At 43.1% G+C, this 25,092-nt stretch overlaps 1 protein-coding gene across 6 annotated transcripts in view; it reads left to right on the top strand.

Annotated features, from left to right (window-relative positions):
• ascc3 (activating signal cointegrator 1 complex subunit 3) overlaps positions 1 to 25,092 on the top strand; it is a 228,603-nt gene that overhangs the window by 12,266 nt on the left and 191,245 nt on the right. For all 6 annotated transcript variants that reach the window (XR_013300078.1, XR_013300079.1, XM_077599236.1 and 3 more), the window contains exons 3-4: positions 9,868 to 10,439; positions 14,862 to 14,976. Coding sequence is in view for 4 of the 6 variants with exons in the window: in XM_077599236.1 (XP_077455362.1) it covers positions 9,868 to 10,439; positions 14,862 to 14,976 (687 nt within the window). In the remaining 2 variants the exon portion in view is untranslated. The remainder of the gene's footprint in view (positions 1 to 9,867; positions 10,440 to 14,861; positions 14,977 to 25,092) is intronic.

The raw sequence follows: 25,092 nt of genomic DNA, 5'->3' as shown, positions 1-25,092 counted from the left end.
TTCCCAAGAGAGTTTCGATGCGAACCCTTCAGTGAAGAGGTGCTTCCCAAAACAGTCCATGGTTCCCAAGAGCGCTTGTTGTGAGACCATCTTCCGAAGCCGAAAACAGTTCGCAGTTCCCAAGAGCACTTGTTGTGAGACCTCTCCATGCCCAAGGCCATTCCCTGTCCTCTTGATGTGAACCACAGTCCTTACTTTAGCAAGAGATGCATTAAAATGGCTTTTATTAATGCCAATAACTCTAACATAAAAGCACAGCGATCAACACATATATATATATATTGTTTAATATTGTTACACATTTAGGATGAGCATTACTATTCCTAATAAGCAAATATATTGATTAATATTGTAAGCATGTTTATAATAAGGCTTTATATTCCTAAATAAGCATTGCAAACACATTTATAATAATTATTACTCCAACATTCCCCCTATATTATAAATTTGCACAGGGTCTCCTTAATAAAACTTCCTTTCGGCATTTTATGGCAAAAATAAAAATGGGGAGGAAATGTCCGTTTCTGTTGGCTTTAGTTTTACCCGCTCACTGGCACGGCTGGTCTGAAAAGCAGAAAACAAAATCATTTTCGCCCAATTCATCCTCGGAATTACCATGCTCCTGAAATTCACTGCTCCCCTCAGTACGTTTGATCAGCAGAGGATATAATTCATGTAATTTAGAATTTGTAGGGGCAATCGCAGTGGTTATAAGTCGGCTTATCAAAGATCTTAAGCAGGAAATAATACAACACCCACATAATGTCAAAATCGTAGCAAAAAGGGCTACGGAAAATGCAACAGATTGGGCCAAATTCTTATACTTTCCAAAAGACTTATGCCACCAGCTCTCCCAGGCAGATTCTCCGACTCCAGAATGCTTCTTCATATTGCGGTTTAGGGTCTGCAGGCCATCGTTGGCCCTGGTGTGGGACCCAGTGGGGGACGTGTTGTTGAGTGCAACATTTTCAAACATTGCATACGCTCCCTGCTCCTTCAAGAAGCATTTCAACCGCTGTACGATCCTGGAACGCCATCAGACTAGTGGCTGCCAGTTGTTCCTTTATCGCCACATATCCCTGTTCAGTATAATTTCCAAGGTTTTGGACATTGTAATGCAGGTAATTTATCACATTTGTGTTTTGGGGTACTTAAAAGAAAAATAGACTCCCAACCTGCTGCGACCTGATTAGCCAACTTATACTCATCTGGTACGCCCCGGGGGATGCCAATCGCATCAATGTATGTTGGATCACCCTCTCTCCATGCCGATCGACGCCGTCGCGAGGGGCCCGCCAACATACTGGATTTCTGCGCAGCCAATTGTATCTCCTCCACTGTAGATGGAAAAACAGACACTGGTAAGAGCAGTGAGACCAAAGCACATAGTTCCGCCGAATTTCGGCAGGAGTCGTATAATTTATTTCCACCACACCACCACCACAGGTCAGAACGTGGAATCAGGGGTGCAGTCTGTTTTAGAATGCGAGCGCACCATGTCTCATTTATCGCGCCCAGCTTCAGACCAAGCCCTGTAAGATGTAAGCAGGTAAAATGATCAAAGGCAATATGTGTTGAAAAGTTAGGTTTGTCCTTTGCTGCTCTTGTAACAGGGTATACATTATTCCATTTCTCACAATTTGGGCTTACATTTTCATTTGTCATGATCTCCATTACACAATCAGGAGTAATTTGCGCGGGCACTACTCGTAAGAGAGGGCGGGGCCCCATACATGTTACGCAGATTTGATTTATAGTAATAGCTGTATTTTCCATCAACAGCAACCAATTATTGCCCGTTTGGGAAATCCCTGTTGCGGAAATGAATTCTCTGGTCATCTCAGATTTTAATTTTACTCTGGCGGATCCGGGTGTTTCCATCTCTGACGACTTTCTTACCGTCTCCATAGACATGGTCATTGTTGTTGAGACACAATTGTAGAATTTTGTAAAAAGAGTCTTCTCCACCTGCCCATGGACTTAGGAAAAACGTCAGACAAGGATCCACAAGTTAATTTGTCAGTCTGAATAATGATTTGTAATGCCCCCACCGTATGGGTTAATTTTATCGAAGGCCTGATGGTTTTTTTCGCACGCGTGTGTCATCCAAGCTTGCCAATCTAGACCAGTTTCTGCAACAAGGTTTCCCCAATCTGTTTTAGGACTGTTATGTACCACACATATTCCCCCTTTTTTGAGGCATGAAATTTACCATGACTCAAAATGGCAGCCTTCCTAGATAAGTCTTTTGTTTAGTCCCCTAGGTTCCCAAAATTTCCCATTCCCATTCAGAAATCTTCCACCTTGATATTAGAATATTGATATATCTTGGTGGCTAGCCAATTAAAACAAAAAAGACAGACACTCATCCACGCTCGCACTCATAATCAAGGAATTTAGAGTGCTCCCCCAATAATCCATAATTTTGGTTTGTTGGAGTAAAACTGGAGTACCCAGAGAAAACCTACGAATTCTTGAGGACACCAGGAATACTCCACACTCCGGAAGGTCTGGATCCACCCCGCATTAGTAGATCCTCGAACCGCAAGGTTGTTGCCTGAAGAAACTAGGTAATTAATGTATTAGATTCACGTGCCACATATCTAAAAATATAAATTTGTTCAATTGCCACCCCCCCTTACCCCAGTCAGTCCACATGTGGACTGCCACGGGAGTGGCTGTGATTAACTATCTATTCGCCAATAATGCAATAACGGAAAAGTTGTGACACATTGAAACACACACACACCCCCTTTAAGTATTTTAACCGTTTGTAAAAACTTTATCTCCATGTTCTGCATTAAGTTACACCCCCCTTTCAACGCTATCGAGTTTTAAAAATCGCCATCCCCAGGACGCGAGCCTTATTTCTCAAAATAAGGCCATCGCGTGTGATGCCCTTCGCGCATTTGGAACCCGTCAACAATATGCAGACATCACACACGGAACTCAACAGAAATGTCGATAGATGTTTCCAAGAGTCGTCAACCGACCAGAATCCAGGCGCTGCTGAGAAATAATCCAGCCTGGAAAAGGGATTCTCGCCATGCACGGTCACTCCAGATATTGAACCGCAGCGTCTGGATTACTTATCGGTGTGTTGACCCCGGCTACTCGAAGGACCAAATGTTGGAATAATGATTAATACCCTTAAATCATTATTAGTAATATTTAATTAAAATTGGAAGATATCTTTCAACATAACTGCTTACAACTTGTAATGAAAATCACTCCCAACGCGTTTTCGTTCGCAAGAGGATTCTGAATTGCAGTAACTGAATCATTGTATTTAATCGCGACACTCGAAAACATGTTACGTAATCACAACAATTGTCTTTAGACAGTACAATAACACCCTAGATGATTAGAAAAACAACTGTTTAAGAATTGCAGAAGTAAGCATAAAAGTTGAATAAGGCATAATATTTTCATTATAAGGTAAACAAAGCAGTATTATAATGTAAGCAAAGCAGCCGTATTTTCAAACAATAATGCGATTATCGCCATCTGCCTGCCGGAGTCCCGTCAAAACACGGTAAGAGTTTCTTGCCGATCAGTAGAAACACGGGGTTTGTTGCTGAAAAGCGTCCCTGGAAACAATGTGTCCTCAAGCTGTGGGCCTTGAGGAGACGATGGGGAGGAAAAGTGTCTGTGGTCCCATGAATTAATTTATAGCCTTATTACTTATTAAAAATGCTTACAACACATATAGAAACATTCCATAATAAATCCAACAGATGTCTAATTCTAAAAGCGCTCTGATTTTCAACACATTTCCAATCTTTACACGGCAGACACATCTTTGGAGCGTCGTCAATAGCCGCTTTAATGTTTAAGCCACCCATTTTGGAGTGGATTCGTGTTTAACCTCGTAGTACCTTTTTTCCTTTTCCTCCTGTTTCTCCTTAAGCTTTAACAACTACGCACACAACCAAAACAACGCCAACCACCACATTTTATAGACCACACCCGTGTCTACCCGCCAGTGACTAGTATTCACAGGGTTTTAAAAATCACCATCCCCAGGACGCGAGCCTTTTTTAAAAAAAAAAAAGGCCATCACATGAGATGCCCTTCGCGCATTTGGAACCCGTCAACAATATGCAGACATTTTACACGGACTCACCAGAAATGCCGATAGATGCCTGCCAAGATGGATAGTCTTCAACCGACCAGAATCCAGGCGCTGCTGAGAAATAATCCAGCCTGGTAAAGGGATTTCTCGCCATGCACGGTCACTCCAGATATTGAACCGCAGCGTCTGGATTCCTTATCGGTGTGTTGACCCCGGCTACTCGAAGGACTAAATGTTGGAATAATGATTAATACCAGTAAATCATTATTAGTAATATTTAATTAAAATTGGAAGACGTCTTTCACATATCTGGTTACAACTTGCAAGGAGGATACTCGTAACGCCGCTTCGTTCCCAAGCATTCTGACGTGTAGTATATTTTTCATCGTATTTAGTCGCGACAAACGGAAAACATTTCAATGTAATCTGATACAAAAAAATTGCCAATATTAGATTGAAACCAAAACACCTGCGTAAGAATTTGCAGTATAAGCATAATAATTTCTTTATAAGGTAAACTGCTGGCGTCCCAGACAAAACAATTTATGAGTCCTTCGTAGATCATTGCGAACTTGCATCTGGGTGTCTGGGTTGTGAGGTCTATCTCCCAGTAAACAGTCCTTGGAGGGTGAGGTGTTATGTCAACAAGCTGGAGCCAGCAGGGTGAACTCGAGTTTGCCCCAGTCTCAAATTAAAGACACTCTTATACAAAAGTAATTAAAATGCATACATCTATAATAATATGAATTAATTTATAGCCTTCTTACTTATTAAAAATGCTTACAAAACATATAGAAACATCCCATAATAAATCCAACATGACAAGATAACAAGTTTTAGATTTTTCCAACGTTTTCAGAACATTTACATAAAACAGGGAAACACCTTGGTATCAAGTAAGAAAAATAATAGTGTCCCCAAATGGGTTAAGGACATTTTCAATAAAAGTGCACAGCGTGGTAGTCCTTGGCCCTGAGCGCGTGGTGTTGTCGTCTTCGTCCATGACCCCGAGCGCGCGGCCCCGAGTGCGCGGCCTCATCGTCATCGTCCACGGCCCCCGAGCGTGCGTCGTCGTCGTCATCGTCCACGCCCCCAAGCCCACGTCATCGTCGTCCACGGCCCCCGAGCGCGCGGCGTCGTCATCGTCCACGGCCCCCGAGCGTGCGGCGGCGTCCTCATCGTCCACGCCCCCAAGCCCGCGCTCGGGGGGCCGTGCATGTCGTCTGATGCGGCACTCCCGAGCGCGCCGTCGTCATCCGGAGCCCCCCCCCCGAGTGCGCGCCGCCCCCCAACGCGGCGCCCCAAGCGCACGCTGCTGTCATCCGCGGCCCCCCGAGGGCACACCGCCGTCACCCGCGGCCCCCAAGCGCACACTGCCGTCATCCGCGGCCCCCCCGAGCGCAGGCCGCCGTCGTCCGCGGCCCTCTGAGCGTGCGCCGCTGTCGTCCACGGCCCCCCGAGCGCACGCCGCTGTTTGGGCCTCCGCCAGAAGGATGGCCGTCCTCGGCCTACAGATTCTCGCCGCCGTCTTGGCCCCCGCCAGAAGGATGACTGTCCTCGGCCTCCAGTTTGTCGCTCGCCAGAAGGAATGCTGCCCACGGCATCCACGTTCTCGGTGTGGTCAAGCTGTTGTTTGTTTACAGCCGTTAGCAGGAGCTTAAGTGCCGTGTTAACGTTCGCATTTGGAGGTATATAGATCGCCGTTACTATGACGACCGTTAGCTCTCTCGGTAAATAATAGGGCCTACATCGTATAGCTCTTAATTCGGGGAACAGTGAGTGTCAATGATCCTACTGTCACAACACCATTCATTATGTATAAACATGCAAAGTCCTCCTTTGCTTTTGCCTGTTAATCCTTTTGAACGATCGTTCCGAAAAAGCGTTCGGCTAGCTAGCAGCGTCGGGGATATGCGGGTGTAGCCACGTTTCCGTGATGAGAATAATGTTACAGTTCCTAACAAAGCTGTTGGTAGCAATTCAAAGTTCCAACTCATCCATTTTGTGGGTGATGGATCGGGCGTTGGTCAAAAAGATACTAGGAAGCGGTGCTCGGTGTGGTTGTTGTTTCAGCTTAGCAGCAAGGCCCGCCTGCCATCCGCGCTTTTGCTTCCTGTGTCTTCGCCGCCTTCGACGTGCTTTGAGTGGGCTGGCTATCCACGGAGATCCCGTAGGTCTCGAGATGTCCTCGGGGACATCGTAGGTCTGTTGGTAGTTTGTTGTGAAATCGGATATATCGCATCTCCTTCCGATAGTGATTAAATCCTGGCGGCTGTAGGATAACGAACGACACCGAACTGGAGAGCATAGAGCCGCTGCGTCAGTGCGCGCCGCCATCTTGGATCATTGCGAGACGCGTTGCGAATCAATATTGATCCATATATAAATCTATATCGGAAAGTGCCGAAGGATCACAGTGTATATGTAAATGTATAAAAAAATTGAATATATATGTGTGTATATAAATGTGTATAAATATACATACATATACCGTATTTTCACGACTATAAGGCACACTTAAAAGTCTTAAATTTTCTCCAAAATAGACAGGGTGCCTTATAAGCCATTGTGCCTTATATATGGACCAATATTAAAATTGTTATCACGACAAAATAAAATAAATCAGTTGATAGGGTACACCGACTCTACAATTTTCCCGTAGACAAAGTACTGCGCAGTGACTGCTGGGATATGTAGTAGTTCTTTTGTCAATACACCCAATGGATTGTGGGCTGTATACATCGACATCAATACAGCTTGACAAAGCATGGAAAGCACCGTTGGAAAAGTTACGCTAGCTACCAGCTAGCTACTATTTACGAATGGATTGTGGCCTTTATACATCGACATCAATACAGCTTGACAAAGCATGGGAAGCACCATTGGAAAAGTTACGCTAGCTACCGGCTAGCTACTATTTGCGAATGGATTGTGGCCTGTATACATCAACATCAATACAGCTTGACAAAGCATGGAAAGCACCGTTGGAAAAGTTACGCTAAATACCAGCTAGCTACTATTGGCGAATGGATTGTGGCCGCCTGGACGAACGTATAAAACTCAGCGTTTTCGATGACTAATTTGGACAATTGTTTAATTCAGACACAGAAAATGAGGACTTTGATGGATTTGTGGGTGATGACGACGTGAGTTAGTTGTAAAATGGCTAAATAAAGTACAACCGAACTCAGTTTTGCTTCCGTTGCCTTTTTAAAAACGTGTTTTTAGCGTGTGGGTGTAGCGTGCAAGAACTATATATCCCAGCAGTCACTGCGCACCGGAAACCGGAAAAAGAGTCTGGGGCTGCTTCCGGTAGCCAGCGCTATTGCGGTTAGATATTTATATATAATATATAACATATATGCGTCTAAAAAACGGTGCGTCCTTTGTGTGTTTAAATTACAGAAATAGCACTCGTTACTGCGGCTAAAAATACGATGCGCCATATAGTCGTGAAAATACGGTATATATGGTGTGTATATATATATATATATATATATATATATATATATATATATATATATATATATATATTTGTGTGTATATATATATATATATATATATATATATATATTTGTGTATATGTATGTATATGTATACACATACGTATACATATTTATATATTTGTGTATATGTATGTATATGTATACGTATATGTATACACATACGTATACATATTTATATATTATATCTATCTATTTATATTATATATAATATATATATAATATGTTATATATATATATATATTATATATATATATATATATATATATATATATATATATATATATTATATATTATATATATTATATGGATCAATATTGAGCCGCAACAGCTCTCGCAACTACGGCAAGCAGCCCCCGACTATTTTCCCCATAGAAAAAGTAGTGCGCAGTGACTGCTGGGATATATAGTTCTTTTGTCAACCAATTGACAGTGGCCGTCATTTACTAGGGTGGATTTACAAAAGAACTCCTGCCGCTAGATGTTGGCGTTAACAGAGCATTCAGAGCTAGACTGCGAACTATATACAGACGCTCCCCTACTTACGAACGCAATTGGTTCCGAGCGATTGTTCATAAGTTGAATTTGTTTGTAAGTTGATTCAGTGCTATATTTTGTATTATAATTTATGTTTAAGGCCGATATAAGTATATTGAAGGTTTATATAAGTGCATTTGTATGTTTAAGGCTTGTATAAGTAACACGCATTGGTTTGTACTGAAAGAAAAAACATTTAATAAAATGGAGAGAATATGTACAGTACTGTAGAGAGAGAGAGAGAGAGAGAGAGAGAGAGAGAGATGTATTGGAAACTGGCCAAAAGAAGCGACCTAATGACGATTGCACAGTTTTCTTCTTTTTTTTCATCATAAATGATGCGTTAGCACTGTATGGCATCATTCAATTGATTTGCAAACTTTATGCAACGTTCAATATTTGGGTCCTGTTGCTCGATCTTTCTGTTTATAAATGGTACTGACGGTCGAACGATTCAATGCCCGTGAAACGCTTACCACTCTCACGCGCATCAAGCTTCGTTATTATTGCCACTCGTTTCAGAAGAAATGGCTTGCCTCTTCCTTGCAACTCCCTCAATAGAAGCCTTTAGCTTTTTACCAACCATATTCAATGTTGGATGCATGAGATATTTAATGATACAAATGAAAAAGGTTCTTTGCACACTGGAGATACATTCACGCACTTCCGCATTGCAACGAAGAAGAAGGGAGATGCTGGGTGAGCTGAGCTCTCACAGCGCCAGGCGTCGGTATTAGCGGCGGAAAGAAGTACTACTCCGAAAAAGGCGTGAATTACAAAATTGGACTTGCGAACATTTTTGGACTTAAACGCAATTTGCAGACATGTTCGTATGTACCGTTGTTCGTAAGTTGAATGTTCGTAAGTAGGGGAGCGTCTGTATATAAATATATTATATATGGATCAATATTGAGCCGCAACAGCTCTTGCTACGGCAAGCAGCCCGACTCTATTTCTGGTGTGCAGTCAATGCTGAGATATATAAAACGGCGTTTCATTTCGGTTGAGCTCGATCTAGCACATTACTTCTATGTTCACCGTCATTCATAATAATAATGATAATAATAATCGGACATAGGCCCTGTCGTCATCATCAACAACAAAAAGCCTACTTGTCATCACACCCAGAAACTGCGTATGACTGATTCCCAGTGGAAGTCTCAACTGTGGTCCGAGCTTTCAGGAAGGCAGAAATTACTGACTCGATTAATGACGACTTTGGTGAGACGGAGACGTGCGTGTTGGATGCTGCATTCGCCCACCTGTTCAACATGAGTTATTATGCTATTGCTGTGTTACGAAAATACTAATACTTTAACCTCGGAGAAAATAAAAAAATACTTTTATTCATGTTGGGAGTGAATGGAGTTGTCAGAAAGCTGATTTGTAATCTAGGTATTAATAAAGTTTGGCTGACCTATCTGACTGTTTTGTTGACATACCCTTTAGCACATCACCATCTAGTGGATGCATAATGTAACCCCAGCCTCTACTGTAGACCCGTATAATGCAGTGCAATAGACCAGTGTAATCCGGAGCGGTGCGCCTTATATATGGAAAAAAATTAAAATGTGTCATACATTGAGGGTGCGCCTTATAATGCGGTGCGCCTTATAGTCGTGAAAATACGGTATACAGACAGGGAGGCAGTCAGAGAATGAAGCAAACGTAGCTGCAAATGTGTTTATGTTTAGAATAGAAATTGGTATTGTATTTCTAATGATATATTTTTGTTTGTTTCCTTTTGCACAGTTGGAACCGAACAATGTCAAACGGCAGTTGAATTGGCTGCTGTCTTCCTCTTTAAAGTATTCCACAACAAAAAACATGTTGGCAAAGAGGAGACTCAGTCCATTAATCAAGTGTTCGGCCCCTTTCCCTCATCTGCAGCTGAAATATCTTGTACATGTGTGGCACGGATAGTGGATTCACTTCGAGTTTCCGGGTTAAAGGAATTTATAGAATCCTATTCCTCCCGTTACAAATCTAAACAAACGTTTTCTTTTGGACGGAATATTCCCTTCTCCCATGAGTGTTATATGCTCAACCCACTGGAAAAACTGTCTTTGTCTGGCATCCAAGATGAAAATGTGAGCTTGGACCTTAACAACATTCTAAAGACCCAACATAGTAATATGAATGTTGTTGCTGAAGAAAAGATGTTTTCCATGGAAAAATCTCTTATGAACAGAACTATCTTCAGAACAAAAGTGGAGCAATATCTTAAAGAGGGAAATATGATATCATCCAACCCCGAGGATCTGTGTACCTCTTTATTTGAGATGCTTGCCTCCGACAAAAGCAGTGATGAACTGCAGAATGAGGTATGTGTTTTGATTAGCTATTTTATAATGTACTAGAATGCAGTGGCGGGCCGTGAATTTCATATCGCCGCCTTCAGCTATGTCTGAATCAATCCAACCCTCAAAACTATTTTATGGCTATAAAACCTTTACTGCAATTACAGCTGCAACACATAAAAAAACATCAATAATAACCTCATACAATCGAAATATTATTTAGGAATATAGCCATATTTTACTCACCTAAAATCCTTTTTATCTGTACACAAAATACATCCTCCTTTCTTTCCTCCTTCTTTTCTATCGCCATCGAAGCTAATGCTGAAAGTCGAGCCTGTCCTGTCGTATTTCTGACATACGTTTTTATTCGATTTAGTGCTGAAAATGTCCGTTCCCGGTTGTGACAGGCTTGCTTGCTTCGGAGTTGTCCGACCTTACTTAATGATGTCCAGCTTTTTTTCTTGAAAAGTCTGTCTTGAAAATTGCTTTGACAGTAAACCTGCTAACAAATCAAATTCTTCTCCTCCTTCAGCCATGGCGGGTTGACAAAACCGCTATTAAATCAACACAACAATATATTTGCTAGTGCAGCTCGCTCCAGACACAGTTTGGTAGCTCTGGCTAGTCCACTCTATCACTAGCCAATCATAGTTGGTGAAAGCGATGACATATCCCTACGCCTGCGAGAAGGCATTGGTGTCGCCAACTCGAAATCTGATTGGTTAAAGCAACAGTTTTGTCGACGCTTGCTTTATGCAGCAGAAATGATTGTGAAGGCCTCAAGACAAATTTCTGACCCTGGCGACAAATAATAGCTAAAATATGATTGGTTAGATGCGTAAATATGAAAACACACATCTGGAAGCAGTGCAGCCGGGGGGAAAGCAATGAAAGGAAGCTGACAGACAATTTGGAATTATTTAATAAGTATTCATGGACAAAACATAATTAACATCAGTCTGTGATTCAGATTTTTTTATAGGCCAGCAGAGAAGGCCTTGCAGGCACTGACGGTCCAACACTGCTAGAATGATAAGTCTTGGGTTAACTTTATGGTTTGTATGAGCAGTGTTTTTTTTCCCGTTAGTCAGTGCAAATGGCGGAGCTTGTTCGCTAATACGAGAGGAGTACTACTTCCCGGGTAAGTTGGCAAGTGGTCGTGCGTTATCCTATTGTGAGGACATTTGTGTGCATCATTTTCGGAATATTTTGAAGGGAAGACAAAAGCAAACAACCCTCGATATGTTGCATCTGAAAGTCAGGGTGGAGGCGGGGCAAATAGAGCCAACCCGGGAGAAGAAAGATATAAAAAGCTAAAACAAAATTAGAATTAAGTTTAGTGTATGGTTAGTTTAAACTTATTTTTCAGTGTGTCTGCATCGTAATACCAGCGAAACCCTTCAAAGCAAATTGGGGCTGGTTCGATAATTAAAAAAAAAAAAACTGGACGAAAGGAACACTCAGTGGAATCCATTAACATCTTTGCATCGGTTATCGCACAAGAAGGTTTAAATGTAGAGTAACGCAAGATTAAAACTTAATTCTAAGTTTGTGTATAGTAATCTAAGTTCATGCAAGTTAAATTTAAAGTCTCTCTCGCACCCTCTCTCTCTCACCCACTTTCTCTCTGTCTCTCTCATCCCCTCTCTCACCCCCTCTCTCTTTGTCTCTCTCTCACCCCCTCTCTCTCACCCCCTCTCTCACACCACCTCCCTCACCCCCCCCCCTCTCCCCCCCCCTCTCTCTCACTCTCACCCCCCTCTCTCTCACCCCCCCTCTCTCTCTCACCCCCCTTCTCTCTCTCACTAGAACATCCAGTTCAGTTCCTTTGTTGTATGCTGCAGACATTTGTGTTTCAGATAAAATAAACGCAAAAGTAACACAAAAGTCCACAATTCCTGCTATTTTTCGGGGTTTTCAAATCAACGTGTGTTAAACAACACAGGAAAGATGACCTATTTCTTTGAAGTTAGCCACTTTTCAAGTGATCACCAGTATTGGGTACCAATACCTGTGAAATTAACTTAAAGGGAATAACATTTAATATTTGGTGGCATAACCCTTAGTTACAAAAACTGCATATACCCTAGTAGTTCGCTCAACCAGTCTACATGTGCTTTGTGGACCTGGAAAAGGCGTTCGACCGTGTCCCCCGGGGAGTCTTGTGAGGGGTACTCCTGGAGTATGGGGTTCCGGAACCCCTGTTTTGCTGGGTCCCGCCCCTTTATGACCGGTGTCCGAGTCTGGTCCGCGTAGCCCGCAGTAAGTCGGACCTGTTTCCAGTGGGGGTTGGACTCCACCTGGGCTGCCCTATGTGACCAATTCTGTTCATAACTTCTATGGACAGAATATCTAGGCGCAGCCATGGCATTGAGGGGTCTGGTTTGGTGGTCCCAGTATTGCATCACTGCTTTTTGCAGATGATGTGGTTCTGTTGGCTTCATCAGGCTGTGATCTCCAACTCTCGCTGGAACAATTCGCAACCGAGTGTGTAGCGGTCGGGATCAGAATCAGTACCTCCAAATCTGAGACCATGGTCCTCAGTCGGAAAAAGGTGGCATGCCCTCTCCGGGTAAGGGATCAGGTCCTTCCGCAGTTGGAGTATCTTGGAGTCTTGTTCAGAATTGAGGGAAGAATGGAGCGGTAGATCGACAGGCGGATCACTGCGGCGTCTGCAGTGATGCGGACTCTTCCCCGGTCCGTCGCGGTGAAGAAGGAGCTGAGCCAAAAGGCGAGGCTCTTTATTTTCCGGTCGATCTACGTTCTCACCCTCATCTATGGTCACAAGCTGTGGGTTGTGACCGAAAGAACGAGATTCCGGATCGAGAGGAGCCAGATGAGTTGGCCCGGGCATCTGATCAGGATGCCCCCTGGACTTCTCCCTCGCGACGTGTTCCGGGCACGCCCGGGAGGAGGCCACGGGCACGCTGGGGAGACTATGTGTCCTGGCTAGCCCGGGAATGCCTTGGGGTCCTCCCAGAAAAACTGGATGAAGTGGCTGGGGAGAGAGAAGTCTGGGCTTCCTTGCTGAAGCTGCTGCCCCCGTGACCCGACTTTGGATAAAGCAGAAGATGAGATGAGATTACTTTCCTTCTTATTCAAACATGAGAGCAACTGTGTTACCTTTATAAGAAAATAGAATGTGAAATATGATGTTAAAATCTATTTTTGTTGTTCTGTTGCGCAATAAAGATAAAAGAACTCCCTCCTTACACTATGAAAAGTAAAGAATAAAACCTGCAGAAATTTTGACAGGCTTCTTTATTTTCATAAATTTGCTTTTAAACCAAAAGTTGCTGTGCAATATGAAATAAATAAAATAATCAACTTAAGATATCACCATTGAAAAGAAGACTATTTTCAGCCACACAAAAATAAACTGTAAATTTACTTCACATATGGCCATTTTTAAAAAACAAAATAAAGTTGGATGAACTTAACCCATTTTAATCCAAGATAATTTATTTTTTTATTTTTGCAACATTTTCAGAACATTTACATAAAATGGGGAAACACCTTGATAACAAGGAATAAAAAATATTTCAGACTGTCCTCAAATGAGGACAGTGGGTTAAGGACATTTTCAATAAGGCATTTAAAAAAAAGAAAAACGCCAGGGAGAATTCACTTGGATCTTTTAGTGCAAGGGTGGGCAAACTGGTCCTGGGGAGCCGCTGTGGGTGCAGGTTTTTGTTCCAACCAATCAGACACAAACACTTTAACCAATGAGGTTACTGCTGAAACAAGAAGCACCTGACTGCAATTCTCAGATTGCACTTCTAAAATAGTAGCAGATTGGTGGAAAGGTTTCCTCTTATAGGTTGGAACGAAAACCCGCACCCACTGCGGCCCTTTCTGGAATAGTTTGCCCACGCCTGTTTTAGTGGGTCGGCTCGGTGTTGTCCTGCATCTCATAAATGCTTATTTTGGCCGTGTTATTGCCCTTTTTGCGTTAATGGACCGTGTTAGTCTCTGTTGCTAAAATCAAGTTTCCTCATTGTCCTCTTCTTTTCCTGAGCGTTAATCTGCAATTAGCATTCATCTTGCTACAGCACCCCCGTTCTCTCTGGTGGTCAGTGGTGTAATTGCAGTTTAAAATGATTAAATTTTTATTGAAAATTATTTATATTATTGTTGACATAAATTATTTCATAATAATAATAATAATCGGACAAAGGCTTTGTCATCATCATTGACTCGACAAAAGCCTAATTGTCATCATACCCAGCTGCGAATGACGAAATTGGTAAATTATCAGTAGCGTTTTATCGCCCATCTCTAGATGATTGATGATTGATTCAGCCAGTCCTTTTGGCTGTAATATGGTGGGGCCCACTCATGCTCGCCTGATGCACTGGTTTATATCAGCATATATGCACGTACTATCATGCATTGTTTTTTTTGTCTTAAAGCAATACATTTCTTCTTTTCTTGGTCATCCAGTTATTTGAGTTGCTTGGCCCAGAAGGTCTCGAGATGATCTCCATACTTCTGCAGCAAAGGACAGTTATTCTTGAGTCTCTACTAAACATCGTGCCAATTAACCAGCCACAATCAGGTAATATTTTTTCTATCATTGCCCAAGGCTTTTCACAATAGTACAGTGGTATACATTTACTTATAAACATAATTAATTAGTTCCAAAAGAAGTTTTGTAAATTGAATTTTTTGTAAGTAGCGATGCATTTCACATGTAAAAGCCCCAATCTATTCCTAGTCCTCAATACTACCTCCCAAAACCCTTTAAAAATTATAAAAGTAGAGCTCGGCGATAAAACGATAACAACAATTATCAGCACATAATTTTGTCAACAATAAAAATAAAGTTTAAATAAGTTTAAACAGCAATCACACTACCCGACCACAAAGAATGGGGGTGCTGGTGCGACATGAATTCATATGACATGCAAAGAAATTTTGCAATAGATTGGAATTGCGATTGCGTAGGTGAGGGAGAAAGAGGCAAACTGATAATAGAGCACACTTCCTATTCATTTGCACCACAACGATCTTGGAACCCATCGTGAAAAGCAAAGATTAAAGCTGAAATTAGCACAAAAAAGGAAAAACTTAGTAAACATAATGTTAGAACTGTTTGAAGAACAAGGGTCGAAGGAACAAATCAGAAACTTTCCACTTGAGTATGTCCGCTATGGTCCTGGAAAACGTGCCCGGAAAAGGCTTCATTGTTGGGACGGTCGCGCTCAAACTACACCAGCGGGTGTTGGATCTAATCGATAAACATTCAATAACTTCGAATTAGAGGAAGCACACAGAGTCGGCCATGATGAGTTTTATCTAGCTTCAGCTGAAGGAGGGGGTCAGAGCAGCCAGCGCCAGGAGCGCGTCTATCCTCCAGCCTGACTAGTTTGAACTCCCTGCCTCCCCCCAACAGGTCGACTAGTTTTATTGACAAAGGTCATGTGACATAGGTACAAACTTTAGGCGGGAAACTGTGAACAAAGAAATGGGTGTGTCATGGTAGATGACGCGCCCCTAACTCATAGGTGTCACGGACGGAAATTTCCGCTAGCCCATGCAAAATTCTATCCTAGTGACTACACTAAATAAACTAATTGACTAACAAAAAGCATAAGAATACATTCCATACTCCACATTTCCCCCCTGTAGTTACTTTGAAAGATTTTTCATTAGACATCAATTTATATCCCTCCTATCCAGGTTCTAGAATACAAATATCATCAACAGTTACTTATCAACAGGGTATGGAAAATAATAAAATCACTTGTCAAGGCAGAGGCGAAAAACTCGAGGTATTTAGCGTCATTCGAGAAAAATTCCTCTGCGTCCCTCTTAATGAGCGAACACAATTTTTAAGTCAAGACAAGTACAATTACCCGGACGGCTCGACAAACTGACTCGTCACACAAAGAGCGCAATAATCTCCAGTATGGTTTGCCATGCGGTGATACTGTATGTCACTGTAAGATACCAGCGTGTGCTGGATAGTGTTTCGAATCATAACTTTCATACAGGGGATTACACACATAGAAAAATACAGAACAGTAACAAAATCGTAAGTGAGGGAGTTGCAAATTTAAACAGCATTGAATGGTTTCGTCTGGGATGAAGGCGCAGCAGTGTTCTCCCATCATGGCACACACACCTCCATCCTCCGTCCCGCAACATCCCTGCGGGCTATGACAGTTTGGTTAATGAACACTCATGTAACAGTTCAATGTATTTACACGAAGCATAACTTTATCCACCCCAAGTTGGGAAAGTAGCAACTGTATGATTTTCTGGGGGGCGGAACACAACTTATGGTCACCAGGAACATCACTACCCCAGATTGCATCACGTGGTTTGAATTGCACGGATTTTGCACTGATTTTGATCTCTTATCTCTTACTGTTATGTTCACTCGCCTTAAAAGGAATGCATCTCATCTTCACCACTGCAGACTTAAGTGTGACGTCTAGACCCAGTGAATTCAGGTTGTCAGGATACATCTTCTCCATAGTAGTTCTCCAGATTCTTCTTTCCATACCACTTATCTCTCCTCTGTGATAGGAGTATGTCACCATCTTGTTTTCGAACTCAAGTCTCTGTGGGCGGGGCGTTCAGACACGCCCAGGCTGTCACTGACAGTCCAGTCACTGACAGTCCAGTCACTGTGATGTGGGTGGCAACAGCTTTCACTGCGGCTTCTGTGTAGAGGTGCAAAGTCTATGGGAGCTCAAGGTTAAGTGAGGGGTGCTCGTGGCAGGTGAGTAGACGCCAGATGAGTTTTTCACGGACAAGGGTTTTGACACCGTCCGACTTACAGTCTACTCAGAGTCACCTGTGTCTCGAACTACCTTGACCTGAGGTTCTTGAATCGACTGACTTTTCAGCGATCTTTGCTGCTGTGGAGGTTGGTGAGTTGGGCCACGAATGGGTCTTCCCATCGTGGAGAGAACCAGGACTTCATTTTTATGACTCGGATCAGGATCCAGTCACCTGGCTTCACCACCTCCTGCAAGATAGACAAAAGGGGATCACGGCAGCTTACATCTTCTTTGGACAAGTTTCTCCAAACATTTTACCATCCACTCTGTAAGTAGATCTGCCTCACCCTTAGTCTCTTGTCATGGTTCACCTTCCCATAGAGGAAGCTGGAATGGTCCTCCAAGAACTATCTCAAAAAGGTGTTAATCCCGAGCTAGTTGACACTATCTTCATATATGTTTTTACCAGTGTTAGGCGTTCTGGCCATGGCTTCTTTATCTCTTCCATGGTTTTTATTAAGCCTTGGTTTTATCGTACCATTTGTTTGCTCTACCAGTCCCACACTCTTTTGGACATTGGCCTCGTTTGGGCCTGAGGTCATCTTGCACATTATATCTGTAACAAATTAAACAGTTCCTACAAAAATTTTAAAAGTAGGTATTTCGATGTCCATCATATCTCCCCCCTGTTGAGACATTGTCCATGGCTCAATTTTGGAGTACATTTTTTGGTAGGCACTGTAGGCCTTTAGCTGTGTACAGGTCGTCTGCAGACTGTTCTTGAGATCGGCTCAGCCCTTGTTGCTGTGCATACTGTGCAGCAAGTGTCCGCGCTGCCTCCCCAGCTGCCGCACTGTCGCTGTCTTCAAACACGTACTCAACATCTGCAGACAGCTATTGGGTTGGGCTTAATACCCCAATGAACAAAAATCACAACAATCTTACTTATTCCATCACTATAGTTTGTGAAAATCTAAATGCCTAATCAGTCAAAATTAAATATGCTAGCTGGTATTCTATTTTGATCACTGCTTCCTTGTTAAGATCAAGAACTATATTTGTTTTTTTCCTTTCCTACAATTACACAAATTAACAAATCATACCAAAAATAGGAAAAATACAAAAAGCAAACCAGGCTGCTTTCTCCTCAGGAAAACAGCTTTCCAGTTCTCTGAAAGTTACATTCACATCAATTAATATCCAGAATCAAAATGCACACATTTATAATTCTGAAAAGAATTGAACCCACTAAAATGTAACCACCCCTTGTTTGTCAGGGTCAACATTTTTAGCATAACTGTGTCTTTTAGAGCAATTAAAGCCCATTACTTTTAAAATGCATACTAATCAAGTCCCAATTCAATTAACAATGTGTATCGCGTTGCATATTAACCTCAGTGTTTTTTAATTCAAAATATCCCAAACTAGTAGTCTTATTATCAAATGTAACATTCCATTGTCTTTGGAGTTTGCCAATCATCTCCTATAAAACTTTCTTAATCAATATTTCTCAATAGTCAGGCATAAAATTAAAATCTAGTTACATTTCTATCCATTGTAGTTTCTCTTTTCTCTCTAATTGTTTACTTTAAAAATCTGTAAGAAGGTTTGGTCTCAATTGAAACGCTTTCATCTTTTTTTATGGAGACAATAAAACCAATATAAAAATTTCCTTATGGTTTATCGCATTGCTCCTCGAGCAATAATCTTTCCAATCAATATTGGAGTGCTTTCCATTACGTTTGATCACGTCAAAAAGTTTATCTTACCTGTCTCCTCAAACGTTTCAACTGAGAGAACCTTCTTACAGTGCACAAGATGGATCCCGCTATTTTCATGTCTGCTGGTTGGTCAGGAACACTTGTGTTGAGCACCCAGGCTCCCGGGACCACCGCTGGTCCAGTTTGTTTCCTGTTAAGAAGCACAGTCTCCTTCTGCCAACCCAAAATTAATGCGTTTCTTTAAAGTTTTTGTTTCTTTTACGCAGATAGCCAGATTAGCCTCATCATCTGGCTCCAATCGTGTAGTGAATAATGGCGTTTGGTACATCCCACTAAATTGGATTTCCATATTTCGACCTCGTTATGTAGGCGCAATGATTTCATAACAAAATATGGAACCTTTTTTCAATTCAGTCAATTATTCTGTTAACACAATTTGGATGCCATTATCACTATAATACTTTGGAATTTCATATCATGCACTGTCTTTGTTTCTCCCACTGCTCCCAAATTTCGCATAGCAGATTTGTTTCTCCACTTCAATTTTCACGTTTGGAGTACTGCTGCTTTTTTCATTAAAAAATTCCTTGGACGAAATATTTTTCCATAATTTGGCGTTGCCATCCGTGAAACGGCTTATTGGCGAATTCTGAAATCGATTCCAATTTGCAAAATCATTTTCCACCTTGATACCTAACCGATTGATCATATCTCAGTGGTCGGCCAATCAAAAACACAAAAAGACAAACAAACAACAATTCATGCTCACACTCATTTTCAGACATCAGTGGTCTGCAATTTTTCACTAGTGGAGACTGCCATCCCACGTCTGGGCTTTTTGGCAGCTTACCTCCATTTTGCTGTCTTATCAGCCTAATCATTCTCAAAAGAAATAGGTTAACGTCATTTGGTTGACATCAATTGTTCAATGCTTATGCAATCCGCATATCATTAATATTATAATAGTCATTAATATGACCCACGCCAAAGCATATTTCATCTGCTGATGGGCAAAACAAGATACATATCCCGTGCACTGAATATGTATGATACTTTAATCCATCTCAGGTAAATCATGCCTATCCTAAATTAATTATTTTATCTAAACTTGCCAGGTACAATTTACCTAATAATTTGGATCAATGCCATTTCTGCATTGTTTTCATGTTTGATATCATTAATAATTTGGATGATTCTTAATACTTAAGTCTAAATCGCAAATCACTCTCATATTGCTAAAATAGCCATGAGGATAGCTAAATTGCGCTATGAATTCCTATTGAATTCCTATCCGCTCCAAGAAGGCGGTTTTTGTTTAAAATAAGAACCATTTTCTGTAGCTCATTGTTACCTCAATTACAATTTTAGGGAAAATAACCTTTCACTAGGCATTTCCTAATATAAACTTCAGTGTTTAATAAAGGACCCATAATTTTTCACTAATATATCATAACACTGTCAACTATCTCTCTCTCTCTCTACATCTCTCTAAAACTCTGTCAACTTTCTCTGTCTCTCTCTTTCTTTCTCTATCTGTCTTTTTCTTTCTCTATCTGTTTCTAAAACTCTCTGTCAACTTTCTCTGTCTCTCTCTTTCTTTCTCTATCTTTCTCTAAAACTCTCTTTGTGCAGGGGGAGGGGGCCTTGGGCTAGGCTGGTGTGGGCTCTCTCCTGACTCTAGGTGTGAAAAGGGGCACTAAGAGCTTTGGGGGACCCCCCTCTTTTGTTTGAACCGGGTGTGCTTGGCGGGTGAGGGGTGTCCGCATCTGTGAAGGGGGGCTGGCTGTAAAGTGGGCTTCTTGCCTGCTCCACATTTTTCGGCCATTTTCTTCCTTTGTTCTGTGTGTGTCTTCAGTAAGATTCAAAAGCAGGCAGACTTTTTAAGGGAATTCTCATGTTCCTTCTTCAGATTTTGGTTCTCTGAGAATTCCTCATAGGCCTTCCTCTTAGCTCATCTTGCCAAAGGTCGTACCTCTTGAGCTCATGTTCAATGATGTTAATAGGGAGGGCCCCAATTTTGAAATGTGACTAGTACATGAACTTGTGAAAAACATATCATTCTTGTTCTCCATGAAGATAGAAAGTTTCTTGAGGAAAGACAACCACCTAAAGCAGCTCCTCATCCTTTCTGTCCAGAATCTTCACAAGCATGTTAACCATGTTTTTGTTTCATTCTTCAATGATCAGGAAAATCTCTCAGCATGAATTTCACATCTTCTTACTTCACGTCCCTTTGTTTGAACGTTTTTTTTTTAAACAATGGTCACATGTTACGCTATTAATACATTTAAGGCGATATTTTACGGCGATTCTTTAGGGACGTCCCATCTAATTTATTATCTCTTTAATACTTATCTTTTATTATCCTATTTATCCGTCTACGCCATCTTTTTAACCGTTATTCTCTTCAATCCTCTCGATTCATGAGCGCATACCAAGCGCGTACCGAGCGCGTCCTAAAGCGCGTCACGGCCTACTTCCGGTTCTTAACAAACGCTTCTGGTTTATATAATAGTAGTACAATACTTTTTAATCTAGCGCTTTCTTACTCATCGGGTGCAGTATTTTTTGAAGGTTTATTTTTAACAATCTCCGAAAATCCTTTTAACAAAGGGGACTCTAACCCCCACCCTAGGTTAAGCCGCGTCACCAGCCCACCTCTTGGATCGACATTTAGTTGGCCAGGCCGACTAAATGTACGTCCGTTGCATACCTTACGTATCTATTTTCCTTTTTTTCGACATACGTACTTCTCAACAGTATGCACAATTTATCCCCTATTTATGAGGCGTTTTTCTTCGACTTTCTCACGATTGGAAAAACGGGATTCCCACCAGCCTTGTCCTAAATATTAATTTTAAACAGCCCCTTACCGTCTCTTGTGCCTCCTCCTTTTCGATGGGGGTTCGTTCTTCAAACGGGCCGCGATCGACCGAAATGCCCTCTCTTTCAAAGTAAGAGTAGCTGACGTCAGTAATTCTCGGCCTTCAGTCCACCGCGGTCCGAAAATTCAGAAATGAATCTCCCGGGTTTCGGCACCAGAAAATGTTGGATCTAATCGATAAACATTCAATAACTTCGAATTAGAGGAAGCACACAGAGTCGGCCATGATGAGTTTTATCTAGCTTCAGCTGAAGGAGGGGGTCAGAGCAGCCAGCGCCAGGAGCGCGTCTATCCTCCAGCCTGACTAGTTTGAACTCCCTGCCTCCCCATGTGACATAGGTACAAACTTTAGGCGGGAAACTGTGAACAAAGAAATGGGTGTGTCATGGTAGATGACGCGCCCCTAACTCGTAGGTGTCACGGACGGAAATTTCCGCTAGCCCATGCAAAATTCTATCCTAGTGACTACACTAAATAAACTAATTGACTAACAAAAAGCATAAGAATACATTCCATACTCCACAGCGGGCGCTACCCAACTTTCATCCGTGCCCTCTTGGGGTTGGACTCGCGCCGTTTTCTCCTGTCGCACCCAGTGGCTGCTACCCTACTTGAGCCGGCTTTCACTACAGGCTAGAGCGCGTTGTTTTTGGGTCGGGCTCGCGCCATTCTTCCCCGTCGCACGTGGTGGCCACTACCCTGCTCTCACCTCCACCTCGAGTGTATCGTTTTTGGGTCAGACTTGCACCGTTTTCCTCTTTTGCTCACGGTGGCGCGACCCCGTTCGCTCCTACATTATGGAGACACAGCTCCTTCCTAGCTATTAGAAGGCCAGTGCAGTGTTGGGAGTGCAACTCTATTCACCTTATTACAATTTCTTTGGGTACTCAGACGTTTCGTCGAAAGACGTTTGGTCCCTGGACGTTTGGTCCCTGGACGTTTGGTCCCCGGACATTTGGTCCCTGGACGTTTGGTCCCCGGACGTTTGGTCGAACGGACGTTTGGTCCCCGGACGTTTGGTTGAACGGACGTTTGGTCACCGGGTTCGCGAGTCCCGAGGTGTGAGTCACGAGACTTTCATTTGTTCAACCCTAACTCTATTGGATTGGATTGGATAACTTTATTTATCCCGTATTCGTGAAATTTCATTGTGACAGTAGCAAGAAAAGGCTTAGTTATTAGTTAGACAGTACAGTCGCAAAGGCCGCAGAATAACACAGCAAAAGCATAAAATACAAAGCAAATCAAAGTCAATGGGATCATTAATCACCAAATCAAATCATTAAGACAGAAAAGCAGAAAAAACAAAACGAGCAAGAGTGGATGGAGCTACCGCCACCGGCTGCCACTTGAACGGCGCCATCTTGGTTTCGGTAGCAAAAACGGATAGACTCAAAAATACGTTGTAAAGTTGGCCAAAAACTGGAACCACACAGAAAGTCTTCCACGAGATGGGGAACTTCTGCAGACTGTGACCGAGGTAGAGAATATGCCGAGTCACTCTTCCAAGCTTATCCGCACAGTTGCTCAGTAGTCTGGAGCTGAAGAAAACAGCAGCATGGCGCTGGGAGACAACAGTTGGAACCTTCACGAGGTGTCTCCCGAGAGGCCGCCCGCCGCGCCCTGCGAATCCAACACAACCACCCAGAGCTGCCACCCAGGAACATGGCGCCCTATGTTTTTCATCCAGCCGGAGATGTCCGCCCTGCCCCACACCTCCGGTTACTCCCCCTAAGGGCAGGCGACATCGAGGAGAACCCGGGACCTCCCTGCCCGGGATGCTCTAAGACGATCCGTCGTGACTTCACCCCACTGGACTGCAACACTTGCCGACGAAATTTCCACAGGACCTGTAGCGGCCTGACCCGAACCCAGATAAAGAGTCATCAAGGCTTTCTCTGCGGATCCTGTTCCGGAAATGCCGTCGTGCCGTCACTTCCATGCACAGCCTACGTGGGACCGAAAGAAAAATGCTGTGTCTGCAAAATCTCCTTCTCCCCTACCATCTCCCCCATCCCCTGCTCGAACTGCCCCAACAAATCCCACCGCTCTTGCTCTGGACTACCTCGCTCCCAAACTAATGCAAACTGGCTATGCCCGACCTGCTCACCACCCCTGACACAACAATCCTCCACACACCAAACAGCCATAACAATACACCAACCTATAAACGCAAACTGCCCCACCTGTAATAACAAATTAATAGTTTCACGCTCCCCCCTGACATGTAGATCCTGCAAACGTGGATTCCACCTCAAATGCGCCCCTGAAACCAGACACGCTTTAACCATACTTCGCAGGAACAATAACTGGTGCTGCCAGAGCTTTCTGAACCTGAAACCCTCCCACCCTCAACAACCCACAGATAGGATTGCCGATCTACCGGAGGCACGGAAAGCCGGTCTCACCATCCTTCAATGGAACTGTGACTACCTGGTGACCAAGACTACCGAACTGAAAGAGGTGACGGCACGTCTAAAAATTGACATCCTCCTCCTCCAGGAAACAAAACTGGGACTCGAAGACCCGACGCCTCTGCTCGACGGTTATAACGTGATTCGCCAAGACCGTGAGGGCTCAGGCACAAAACAGCGACGAGGCGGGGGTCTCCTTGTCTACCTGAGATGCGGCATCCACTACTCCATCCTTCCAGCGTCCCCATCAGGCCCCCTCGAACTCCAGCATATCCACATTCCCATCGCCCGCAGGCGGCACCTCTCGCTGGTCAACGCCTACATCCCCCCGGCGACATCGGATTATTGTCCTGCACCCCAAGATTTCTCCTGGTTAACCTGGCTCCCCACGGAGCATGGCCTGATCTGCGGGGATTTCAACGCGCACCACCCGACCTGGGATATACTTGCCAAGACAGATCCCAGGGGTAACGCAATCCATCAATGGGTCGATGACCATGACCTAACTCTCCTTAATGACGGCGTGTGGACACGGACTGCCAGATACCAACAAGGAGCAGGCATGAGTGCCCCCGACCTAACGATCGCTGACCCCACCACGCCCGAACATCTGCAATGGGAAGCCATCGGAGAGATGACCTCCGACCACAGACCGATTCTGATTAGGTGGAACCGTGCTCTCCGTGTCGAAGGCCAACAAAGAAGAGTACGACCCAACTTCTCGAAAGCTGACTGGAAGAGGTATCGTACCATCATCATGGATCGCCTACCCGTAATCTCCGCAGCAGCCACAGCCCTGGAAAAACTCTCCCTCTTAGTGCAACACATGAAAGAGGCAGCAACACTTACAATACTGGTCAAAGTTATCCGCCAGAAGGAGATCCCATGGTTGACACAGGACCTGAAGGACCTCATCCGCGAAAG

Source organism: Stigmatopora argus, chromosome 4 (genome assembly GCF_051989625.1).
Source record: "Stigmatopora argus isolate UIUO_Sarg chromosome 4, RoL_Sarg_1.0, whole genome shotgun sequence".
Taxonomy (NCBI): domain Eukaryota; kingdom Metazoa; phylum Chordata; class Actinopteri; order Syngnathiformes; family Syngnathidae; genus Stigmatopora; species Stigmatopora argus.
The sequence above is the reverse complement of the archived record's forward strand: the minus strand, read 5'-3'. Positions and strand labels throughout refer to the sequence as shown.